The sequence below is a fragment of the Hippopotamus amphibius genome, chromosome 2 (genome assembly GCF_030028045.1).
Source record: "Hippopotamus amphibius kiboko isolate mHipAmp2 chromosome 2, mHipAmp2.hap2, whole genome shotgun sequence".
Classification (NCBI taxonomy): Eukaryota; Metazoa; Chordata; class Mammalia; order Artiodactyla; family Hippopotamidae; genus Hippopotamus; species Hippopotamus amphibius.
In genome coordinates this window covers 136,172,586-136,185,224 of record NC_080187.1, presented here as the reverse complement: position 1 = coordinate 136,185,224, position 12,639 = coordinate 136,172,586, and the positions used below count along the sequence as shown (strand labels likewise).

The window sequence follows — 12,639 nt, the reverse complement described above, 5'->3', positions numbered from 1 at the left end:
TGGATACCGTTTAGGAAGGAAGCCAGGTCTTTATGGGGCACCCCCTTCCTCTTAGCCACTGGCCAGGAAAACCCATCTTTCTGTTTAAAACCTATTCAATCTGAGAGAGGTGGGGTGACTTCGGGAAGGAAGGTGACCTCTCCCTTGTAAAGTGGAATGGCTCTGTTTCCCCCCGTGACTTATTCAGCTCATTTCCCCCACTGTTTATAAGAACACTTGTGCTGAATGCTTGTAGTGACAGCAATAGTCATTTAAAATATGGCTCAGATTTCATGCCCTCAAATTTCCGATGTTATTTCGAATCTTTGATCATTACAATCCCAAATGGAGCTTTTGGTCAGCTCAAGTTTTGCTCTGCCCTGTTGGAGTTAACAGATATGCTTCGAACAAGCCAGAAGTTTAAAAATACATACACTACTACTGTGTATAATATAAGCGTTGCTGCTCTCAAATCTGAGAAGAAAATACCTTAATGGGAGCCAAGTCATTTCCAAAATGATACAGGGGATGTTTTTCTTAGATGCCTAACATGCTGGGGTCCACAGGTAGCTTGGTGTATGGAACTGATGTGACACACTGGCTGAGAGAGGCTATCAGAGGAACTTGTTTATTTCGAAAGTTTATCAGCATGTTGTTCTTTTGAAATGTTTTTGATTTTGACCTCAAATTTAGCTATGCTGATTTATTTAATTTGCATTGCACCATGGCTGTGAAACACTGGTCATTTTTTAAAAACTGGTTCCTTTTTTCATTTCTTTAAAATATTTTATAATAGTTGTATAAAATAATATTTTTATGAAGTAATATTTTATAAAATAGTATTTTATAAGATAATATTTTAATAAAGTAAAATACTCTATTATAAGTAAGTAAAACATCTTATGACATTTCTATTTTGGAATAATTCCAGGTTTACAGAAAAGTTGCAAAGATGATACAGAGTTCCCATCTACCCTTGCCTAGTTTCCTCTAACATTAACATCATACATTGCCATGATGCATTTATCAAAACTAAAAGGAAAAAAAAAACTGACATTTTGCGTTACTGTTAAGTAAACTCTGGTCTTTATTTGGATTTCACCAGTTTTTCCACTAATGTCCTTTTGCTGTCCCAAGATTCAAACCAGGGTACCACTTTGCATTTTGTCATCTAATCTTAGTCTTCTGACTTGTGACAGTTTCCAAGTTTTTCCTTTTTCTCATGACCTTGGCAATCTCGAGTAGTACTTGCCAGAAATTTTGTAGGATATTCATCATTTTTTAACAAATAAAAATGTTTATTTGGGATTTTTGAACAAAGGCCCTTGTAGACTTAGTAATAATTTGTACCACTAACTTCCCACTCTTATGTCAATTTCAGCCTGGTATCTTCTTACCAGTTATAGCAGCACTCTAGAATTAAAGGTTGATTTATGATTTAATGCTTACATGGTTTAATTTTTGCTTAATATTGGCTTCATCTGTGTATGCATTGTGCATTCTCAACTTTGTCAGCTTGTTCAGTTTAAACCCCACAGAAAGTTCATGTTTCATCTGTTGTTTATGACAGATTCGAGATGGACAAACAAACTGTTATGTGCTGAAGAATAAAGATTTAGAACAAGCTTTTAAAGGAGTTATTTACTTGGAGATGGACCTCATATATAATCCGGTAAGTCTAACTGGACATACCTCCAAGCTTCTCTCTACGGAAAGTGAAAGGTGACCAACCAGGAAAGATTCAAATCAATGTAAAATGTTTCAGAATTTTTGCAGCTACAGAGAAAGCAGTATTTTAAAACTTAGCCAGAAAAATCAGTGCTGAACAGTCTGGTTTTAATCCTGTTGGGCCAGTAGAATTGATGGCGTGTAATTCTCAATAAATCTAAATGTCACGCACACACACAAAAAACCAAGAACTAAGAGGAAATTTAGGTTCTTAGCTTTATTACCTTTAATCTTCTTCCTAGGCAACAGTTGGCTGTTGGACAGAGATGTTTTCAAGCCTCTGACATGTTATTTAATTATCATAGTAGATGTCCTGCTGTCTAACACTATTAAGACAAGTAGTTACTCAATTGAAAACTACAGTTAAAGGAGGAGTTTTCAATGTATCTTAAACTTTTAGTTTAATATAAAATACGTGAACATACATTCACTTGCCAATCATTAGGTGTGAGCCTAAAACCTTTTTTTGTTTTTAATATCATGGACTTATTATTTTTAGTTCTTCAGCATATTCCTTGCATAAATCCACCCATAACCTCTATAATTTCTAATTTCAGTGTCTTGAAAGTAGAGAGATTCTTTAAAGACACTCACAGAACAGTCTGAGTGTGGAATTCCTCCAGATTATCTTTCTATAGACTCATCACCTCAACAGCAGTATCTTTTTGGTGACTGACCTTTCTCAAGGCTTTCGAGAGCAACATCGATTTCAAGTCTTTTGATCTGTATTTCAATAATTTATATAATAATTAATTAACATATAGAATTACAGTAACCGGTAAAATTGGCATAACCAGGTTTGCGAATTAGCCCAGTTGGGTCTAGATGGGCATACGATTCGACTGTCTGGAGCAGAAATTCCTAGGCGTGCGGGAACGTGGCTTACTCAGCCGTGAGCATTCCTTTGCCGTGGTATCAGCAGTAGGTTCTAGAAAGGGAAGGGAGATCACAGATTAATCCAGTTAGTGGTGTAAATGAATGTAGAATTGTGGTGCTTTTACAGTAGTTAGAAGAATGGCTGCCGTTTATTTGCCACCTACGATGTGCCAAAGCTCTGTTATTATCTCACTTCATCCCCACAATAAGCCTGGTCCTAGCTGTCATGAATGCTGTCTTATGACGAGCAGATGGAATTAAACAGGAGAGCTGATTTGCTAAGAAATGAGTGAGTTAGGATCCACACCCACATCTTTCTGACTCCTCAGTAATCCCCTGTGCTACACTGCTGATTGTTTACTCTCTGTAGGAGATTATGTATAAAATCAATGGCAGGGAAGTTTTATATTTTATTCCTGGAAATGTTAGGACTCTGGGCACAGGCTCCAGTATGGAGTGTGTTGTTACTTCCTCTTTTTCCCTAGTTCTTACCCTTTCCCTTCAGGGAGGTCATCTGTATGCAATGTTGCACACAGATCACCCTTCATCCCCTGTTTTCTTCTGGCAAGTACTTGTATGTGGACAGTGTACACAGGTAACACTGGAGTTTTAGGGGGAAAAATAGCCTTAAATTAAAAACTATTGAGTACTGTTCTGATTACCATCTGATGCAGAGGAGAAGGATTTGAATTTTATTTTTTGAGGTTTTCCTCAGTATAGTGATTTGCACAAACCACGAAATCTCTCTGACCCTCAGTGTATTCCCTAAAAGCAGGGCTAAAATGACTCATTTACTTATTTTTCTGGGTCATTGAGAGGAAATGTGATTCTCTATGGAAAATATGTTTTTATTAGCCGGAAGCTGATTTTCACATGCAAGGTATTCCTGGCAAAAGCATAATTCAAAACCTTGTTGTGAAGGGAAGTTTCACGTTTTAGAGACTTTGGTTTGAGGACTTCATGAGCCCAGTCTCTGCAGTGGTTTAAAATATCTCTTTGATGTGCAACGTGGAAACAACACTCTGGAGTCTCCAGTCTGACCTACCAAAGTGATGCTTATGAAGTGAGACCCCGGAAACCCATGAAGAGCTCCGGGCACCTACCATGTGTCTGCTCCCCCCCTCCCCAGAGCCCTTAGGGTCAGAAGGTATTCGTTTCCAGGGCTTCTCAGTCATTAGAAAAATAGGAGAGTGAAGTCCCATCTCAGTGCTGCCCTTTTTAACACCAATGTCTTTCTAGATCAAAGCAAGCATTCGGACCTTTACTCCCAGAGAAAAGCGCTTTGTTGAAGATAGCCGCAAGCTGTCCAAAAAGGTAGGTCAGTGCAGGAAACTGGCTTGTGGGGACACTCAGCACCCAGCACCCGGAGTACTCATTGGTCATGACTTGGTTGTGTCTCCCCTCCCCTCTGTTCTCCTCTCTCCGTGTCTCCCTCTTCCCTCTCCCCGCTTCTCTCTCCATCTCTCCACTCCTTCCTCCCTCTCCCTAGACAAGGACTCCAGTTGGCCTCAGGAAGAAGGGCACGATTCAGAACAGATCTATGGGATGATGCAGGGGTGTCAGCCCTCCGTTGATCCCCGAAAGGTTTTGTAAACAATACTTCCGAGCATCAAGCCTCCATAAACCTTCTCCTGAATTTACGTGCCCTTCCTACCCTCCTTTAATCACAGCCATTTCCGTCTCCCTCTTTGGACATTTCAGGGAGGCATTCGGCCCGTGGCGTCCGTCTCGGAATTAACCCAGCGGATCTCTCGAGAGACGTCCAGCCTCCAGTTCGCCCACAGCTGCTCCTACCACTTTGGTTTTGTCTACATGTGGATTGTGTCGGCATTTTACCTCCTATTGAATTAACTCTCACTCCCTCTGCCTGTTGCCCTTAATTCCTCTTTCATAAGTTCAACAAAAAGTGAAGATCAGGGCCGAGTAGAGGAAGTTTCACATTTTTTTTTTTTCACACGACCTTTCCAGCTCTTTTCAGAGCCCCTCCCTGTCCTATTCAGACCCAGTTCAGGATTTCACTCTGGACGTATTGTCCCTCTTCAGTTGTGTAACTAAGAACAAAGTGTCCCCTTTTTAAAGTGTGTATTACTTCCACCACTTCCTGTAGGGTGAGCAGCTGTGGATTACATAAAGCAAGTTAAATATAAAGGCATCTTATCATCTTTTGGTTTCCCGTGAACTTCTGGACGCACTCGGGAAAGGCCTTAAACCTCTTCGGAAGGGAGATCCAAATGTTTTGTTTCGGTCTGCCGTGACGTTGAGTGTAATATTTATTTTGTGTAATCTGAGTAAATGGCTTTATTATTGTTATTATTGCCTGTGCTCTGTGTACTTGAAAGTTAAAACCTGAGTTGAGGTAGGTGGCTTAGCTGCTTTGCAAACAAATTGAAATGAATCTACCTACAACTGGGAGAAAAGACATTTCCTTTGCCAGACAGGACCTCCGCGTGGGCTGGCTTTGGGCTCTGAGAGCAACAGGGGATTTGGGGCTGAGACCCCGGGGTATCTTAGGATTCTCCCCAAGTGCCTCTTCCCAAGTGTCCCCAGATTTTTATAAAGTTGAAACTTGTGTTTATGATGCAGATACTTAAAAAATCTCTTAGTAGGTGCCAGATACTGTACTAGGCCCTTTAATTCTCTCCACAACCTACAAGGTTAGCAGTCATATCAACCCCATTAAATAAGAAAGAGGTTAAGAAACTGGCCCAAGGCCACACAGCAAAGAGAAAGGAAAGCTGGATTCCCTTCCCAGAACTTTACTTTCCCATAGAAGAGACATTTGCGTCTGGACTAGATGAGCTAGAATACGTGTACATTTCTTCTATAAACCTACCCATTTCCTTCCAAACTAAACAGCATAGACCCTCATTCCATTCTCTCTGTCTCTCTGTGTCCTCTCAAACACACACACACACACACACACACACACACACACACACAAATTCACACACATCACATGCCTGAGTGCTGTATTTTTTTTACCTGCTCAGTTTTGTGCTGAACATTATTGAAACAGCCTATTCTCCTTCAAAGGAGCTATAAAGTGCATTGGATTTTCTTTTCTTCCCAGGATGATCATATTTTAAAAATGAATTTTAGAAAAAGTATTAGGACTCTTCCTTTTTATTGTTTTGTTAATTGGCAGCTATACAGACTATAATTTAAATGACCAAGCTGTCTGCTCTAAAGAGAATATTTGGAGTGTTTAAAGCTAGTTCCCTGTTTTCCATTTTTTTTAAAATCAGATCTTATCAAGAGACATAGACCGCGTGAAAAGACTCACCATGGCACTGTGGAATACAATACAGTTCCTTAAAAGCTGCTTCCAGTGGGAATCCACATTGAGGAGTACAGTAGCATTTGTGGTAAGCTTCCTTTTTTTATGTTCAGATTATTTGCTTCTGAGTCCCAAATCCAAATGCAGGTGGTTTTATTTTACTTACAGGAAGCAGAATGAGGCACATTCAGCATAGCTGAAGTTTACACCCGTAATGAAACTTTAAAAAAAAAAGAGTATATCTATTCATCTTTCTAAAATATATTATGACATAGGTGATTATGTGGGAGGTTTCTTCTTAAGACCATACTTGTCAGGTTTACTCTTGGAAATCCCTTAAGTTACTCAAATCATACTCATATGTTATCTCTTGATAAGGTAAAGGGAGCCAGTGTTCTGTGCATTTTTAAATGTTTTTTGTGGTGCTTATAACCATTTATATAGTCCCTACAATGTGTATATTTGTCTCCTTCTGTACCCCTGAGTGCCAGTGTTTTTTGAAAAATGGCAGTTGCAAAATCATGACTAAATGAAGACTAAATTGCTCTGATTTATGTGTTAAGTGAATCATTGACAAACTTCGATATAAAAAAACATGTATTCATATCAAACCTCTTGAGACGTAACTGATCACTATGCATTACAAGTTGATTCGACACCACAAAGGAGAATCGCTCTGTCTGCGGAAATACATTCTTATAAAATACCATTGGTCCTTCCTTATCAGCATAATAAAATCACAGAATCTCAGAGCTGCACAAGATCTTAAAACCACCTAGGTCAACTACTGAGACTCCAAGAATCTTGTAAGGACTTGAAAGGTAGCACAGTGTCCTCACTTTACATCTCTGGGCATCCTCTATCATCTGTAAAGGGACTTGTCGTGGATCAGATGGGTAGCATCAGGCATGGGAGGAGAAACCAAGTCGCTCAACGGTTAATCTCGTGCCTTTTGTATTATGCCATTAACTTCTGTACCGGGCAGAGATCACAGTAGAACCTAATTTGATGTGTGAGTGGTTGAGTCATGTTCAGGGCTCTTTTGTCTCCTCTTTTCTATCGTCAGTGCTCTCTCTTACCCACCAGGCATATCCACATTAAAAAAAGAAAATCAGTCCCAGAGGTCAAGGGGTTCAAAGTCACTCCCACCTTTATTATACAAGCAGTGTACTGGGTCCGTAAGAGGCTTTCTCTTAGCCATTGGAGCACATTGTGTTTTGTCTGTAGTTGATGTTAGTTTTTCATTGGTTCAGGAGGTAGAAGGACTGTGATGGCTGCAGCCTTGGCCTTTAGCATACGTTTTCTTTGGTTTAAAGTTGCTAGAATAATTGGCCTTGATAACAACATTAAGAAGGACTTTTTTCATCCCTATCTGACTTGGACTTGACATTGATTCATCCACGTCCCTTTCTCCCATTCTCCTCAGCTGGGGGCTTTATGTGTTGGGCTCCTCTTCAGCCTCCCTGCCTCCTTTTCCCACCTGGATTCTCTTTACAAACTTTCCAGGGAATGTTCTGTGTGATTTCTGGGCAAAAAAGGCAAGTCAGCGCAGATGGTGGTTTCTCCCAGTCAGCACCTGGCCAGCCCCTTGGAGGAGGAAAGGATTTTCTCTTTCTTGAGCTTAGTTCCTGGCACTGAGATTTTTTAGAAAAACAGAGACCTGTTGCACTGGATTATGTATGGGGCCGGGGGTTGGGGCGGGTGACAGAAATGATGAATGGGCTGTTGGCCTCATCTGAAGAAAGATTACAACAAATGAATAGAAATAAGTTGTTTCATGGGGGGGGCTTCCAAACGGGAAGGGAGCTTCGGCGTTGGGGCCACTTCTGCACCGCCTGGGACCCAAGTGGACCCTCCCTGCCGACACCACGCTGCAGAGCTCTGTGCCAGGCTGGCTACCAGATGTAGGCGGGCACATCCTCCTTCAAAGTCCCAAAGGCCCACGTAACGAAAGATGAAGGCACGCTCTTCTTGCTGGTTTGCCAAAATGTGATTTTGCAAGGATACCTGAGTTTATAAGACAGTGAGATGCCCCCCTGCAGGTGTGGATGGGGGACATTTTCCGTTGGACCTTGCTGGAAACATGCAGAGTCAATTACGAGTGATACGTGCATTCCTTCTCTCTCTCTGGGCTGTCCTGAAGGTACTGAAATAAAGACCACGTCACTCAGAGACACTTAGTCTTCAGGGTTCTTTGAATCTCTGCTTTCGAATGTTTATCTCACATTTACTTTGACCAGCCCTGGGGGATCTCAGAGATCCTGCAGACGTAGAGACGTAGGTACTCCCCTCCTTAAGCTGATGATGTGTCATTTCATTAGAGAATGCTTTTGTTGCTACCATAATGATGGTCAGTCCAAAACTATTTCTGCTCTTCAAGCGCGAACATATAAAGAAAATACATCATTAGGATAAAATACAAAATGCATGGCAGCCTCCCTTATGTTTCTTAATAAGCTGATGAGCAGCCAAGCCTTCATATTTTTCGGAAGACAGTTTGCTTTGGTGGCTTTTGCTGATGGACTTACGCTGGCTGCTCGTGGTGTGCTGATGGGTGATTCCATGCCTGCGGGCTGCCACTGGCTGTGTCCCTGACTCTTTGGGACTCTGTTCAGGGTTATCTTTCTGCAAAATGTTGGCTCCTCAGGTGACCTAGGCCAGAGAGGGAGGAAGGGAGACTGTGATGCTGAAGCGTGGCTTCGCTCCCTCACTCCGCCATTGAGAACCCCGTATTTGTCTTTGGTGGTACGGTCCACACGGATGTTCTCCTGTGATCTACTAAGGATAGAATGCTGCTCCTGGTCTTTATCCATGTGATGCTTTGTTCATGCTTTGTCCACTTGTCTTCTTGGCGTTACGGGGGCAGAGCAATTTCGTGCTGATCTGAAGCAAGGTCTTAAGCCAAGGATTTATTAAACGATAGGACTGCATGTGAAGGCCTTTCTCTATTAGAAATTAGGGTACGTGCTCTTTGAGGGTTCACTGCACAGGTGTGAAAAGAACTGTTTGGGCTGAACCAGTCTCCTCTGGGGTTTTTCCTTCCCCTAGTGGTGCAGCACCACTAGCTAAGGGCAGAACTGTAAGAATATTTTTTTTCACTTCTGTTTTATCAGAGAACATAAAATTGCCTTGCTGGCATCATGTTCATGTCTCTATTTTCAGCTGATACAAAGCAGGAATGTTATAGGATCATGTTTAGTATATTCTGGCTGTTAATTTTAAGACTTTATGAAAGCAAGCCATATATTTTCTAAGGGATCCTGTGGATGTGTGTATGAATATATCATATCTTGTTGAAAGCAGGAGTTTAAGGAAAGCAGCCTGTTAAGATCTAGGTCCATGTGGTGTCCAGTCAGAAGTGGATGAACAAATACGAGAAAATTTATCTTGTTAAACTGTCTAAGAATCAGCCTCCCCCAGTGGGGGATTAATCCCCTCTCTACTTAACTGAAGGTGGGTGGTTGTATTCCCAATACAAAGAGAAGAAATTTATCTTTAACTCACTGACACCTGCTATGTGAATGTTACTGTATACTGTTTAAAACATTCTAGTAAAAAATTAAATGTGGACTTTTTTCCTTTAATTTTTGTTGAGATACAGTTGATTTACAATGTTGTATTAGTTTCAGGTGTACAACAAAGTGATTCAGTTTTACATATATATGTGTCTGTTCTTTTTCAGACTCTTTTCCATTATAGGTTATTACAAGATATTGAGTATAGTTCCCTGCGCTATACAGTAGGGTCGTTCAATGTGGACTTTTTTAGAGTGGTCAAATTCCAAGTCATACTACCATAGGCTTAATTTTGGGTTAGGATATTATGGGAAACCTTGTTCATTACCTCTTTTGAATCTTTCTCCTTCCTCTGAGTTTTCTAGATTTTTTTTTTACTGTGTTGTGTTTTCTGAACTTTACTTGTTTTAAGTTAAGAATAATTGTTTTTCGCTCAAAAATTCACATTCTCAGTTCTTTCAATTGGAAGGCAAATTAATATGAGACAGACCCCACCTGTAACTAAAACATCGTGCCTAGAAGAAGCACATCTGCATATTTCTAAATATACATGATGTTTTATACACGTGCCCAGGGTCACTCCCAGTCAGACTTTGAACTCTAGGGATAATTAATGGCTCGTGTTCTTTCAGTGCTTACCATGTGTCAGGTAGTGTCCTAATTAAGCATGTTGTAAGTGTTAATTCACTTAGTTCTCACAGCAACCTGTTGATGTAGGTGCCACTATCAGTATTTCCTTCTTTTTACAGATAAGAAAAATGAGCCCATACACATGAAAGTGTCAGAGCTCATATACCTTTAAGAGACAGAGCTGAGATTTAAACCCAGACCATCAGGATTTAGAGGCCATGCGTGTAACCATTGGGAAGCACTGCCTCTCATTGCGTTGTGATATTTGTATTGTAGATCACTGCCCAGGATGCAGTGATCGTGGTCCTCATATTTAGATAGATATAATGGCTCTGGGGACAAGCATATCAGTCATTTCAGATATGTATAATATCTAGATGTTATAAATGGGAGTTAAGCCTATTCCAAGATGCTTTGGGAGAAAGAAACCATCATTATATGGGTAAGAAAAATTCTCAGACATAGTCATTATATTCACAAGAGATGGAATAAAATTAAAGAAGCGAAAGGTGGAAATGTCTGTAGCATCTTTGGGGAAGAGCCCAGACCGTGGGAATGACATGCTTATGACATGCTTGGAATTCAGCTTGATGGTCTGGAAAACCTCAGTGCTTGGTTTGAGGCTAAGCCCCAAATTGAGGTCTGAGTTATCTTTTCCCGCTTTTGGAGGCAATTCTTAGATGATGTAGAAAGGCTTTCAAGGGGAGAGTGAAGAGTGAAAACAGCTAAAGGAAAGAACTATGGAAGGAATCTGTAGTTTTCATATCTTCTTCAAGAATTCCAAGTTGTTCAGGATAAGGGCTAGGAGTAGTGAAGAGTAACTGCCTACATTAGGAAATTACAACAAAATATCTTGAAACAGTAGCTTTCAGAGAGATTGGCCTATATTTCTAGTATGGGAAGGGTGCTGTATTGTATGTTTCCATGTCTGGTGCAAATACATTATTTGATGATAGTTAAGAGGAATGGAATTTGTTTTCAAAAGATACTTTTGCACTGTGATAGTTGTATTGTAAAACCAATCATCTGTATGAGTTTTTTTGATTTGTTTTTCTCTTGGGTAATTGTATTTTATATACAAGCCCCAGATATTGTCTATAAAAAGACCTAAGGTTATATTATAGCGTAAATGCATTAATTTTTTCATGACAGAAAACATGTATTTGACATGGCAGTCGGCATCATCAGAAGACTGTTTTACATAGCAAAGGTTTCCCAGTGCTGTCAAAAGGACTGCATGTGTGTAGTTTGGTTCTTCCACCAGTCTTTCATGCCCTCGCCTCTGGCATCGAGGGAGAGACGTCTGTGGGGGCATGGATGGATTCCTTACTTATTAAATTTTTTACCTGGCCCTCTGATGTTAAAAAGCAATCTAAGTCTACCATATATCAATGGGTATCTTCATAAAGCTGTGCTGTTAACATCTGTGACTTTTTTCCTGCAGTTTTTGATTGTATGAAAATGAATTAATTCTTCAGAGTTGATAGGGCCTGCAGTATGGTACATAATTTAAAGCATCCATCAGCCTTCTCCCCCCACCCCGCCCCCAATAAGGTTAAAATACAATTCTCCACTCTCTTCGGGATAGCCCTTATTTAACATAGGTAGAATTCTTAGCTTTTAGGGATCCTAGAATTTTGAGAAGTGTGAAATGATTTCACATTGAACTTAAAAACAACAGCAACTGTCACAGAACGAACTCTTTCATCACACAAGCATGTGTATGTACACACACACACAACACTGAGAAGCAGAGGGCATTTGGGAAGCAAAAAGTTTCGCTGCTGAGTGTTTTCTGAGAACAGTTGGATAAAAATTTCATGAGACCTTGCAGAGTGCCCCTGTTTTATAATCCCTTCTGTGGCCCACAGGACATTCAGATTGAACTTAGTTTGGTGCAAATGCCAATTACAGTGGATGTTTTGTTTTCAGATTGGATGATTAAAATAGTGCTGGTCAGTTGTCTTTTTGAGGCTTTAGATATTTATGTGTTAAGTGGGTGTAAAAGATTTTTCTTTTCTTTTTTTTTAATTCTATCACCAGTTTATTCACAACTAGATGCAGTGCATTTGATTCAACTTTCAGTGGCTGTTTCTGCATCCACCAGAAGTCACAATTGGATGTGCACAGCAGGCATCACTGTCTCTTTGGTGGGTGTTTGTGCAGTTGCTGTTCAAAGATTTACAGTAAAACTGAAAAAAAATTCATAGTTACAGTCACCGTTTTGTCTGGAGAAAGTTTTTTAGGCATCTTAAATGCTACGTATATATACTTATATGCAAAAATGTATGAATATATGACATAAAATGCTTAAAATATTTCCCAGTTTATTATTTGCTTTAATATTTATATGATGATTTCCCAAATCTTCCTTTTCACAGAGGACTATCTAACATACTTTCAAAAATACCTTAAAGTTCCTTTTCAACATTTTTTTTCATAAGAACAATCCATTATTGCACATTGTGATTATAATTTTTTACAACATAATTGCACCTTCTATTGACAAGTTCTCAGGCATTAACTAATTATGCCATTTAATAAAATTATGGTAATTGCATTAAAAGATTATCTGTTGGAAATGTAAAAGGACACTCAGCTATTTTAGTGTATTTCATGTTTATATTTTCAGCT

General features: G+C 39.9%; 1 protein-coding gene across 7 annotated transcripts in view; it reads left to right on the top strand.

Moving 5' to 3' along the window:
- Positions 1-12,639, top strand: part of MCTP2 (multiple C2 and transmembrane domain containing 2) — a 235,841-nt gene that overhangs the window by 152,180 nt on the left and 71,022 nt on the right. For all 7 annotated transcript variants that reach the window (XM_057721327.1, XM_057721324.1, XM_057721326.1 and 4 more), the window contains 3 exons: positions 1,550-1,651; positions 3,823-3,897; positions 5,829-5,948. In XM_057721327.1, coding sequence (XP_057577310.1) covers positions 1,550-1,651; positions 3,823-3,897; positions 5,829-5,948 — 297 coding nt within the window. The remainder of the gene's footprint in view (positions 1-1,549; positions 1,652-3,822; positions 3,898-5,828; positions 5,949-12,639) is intronic.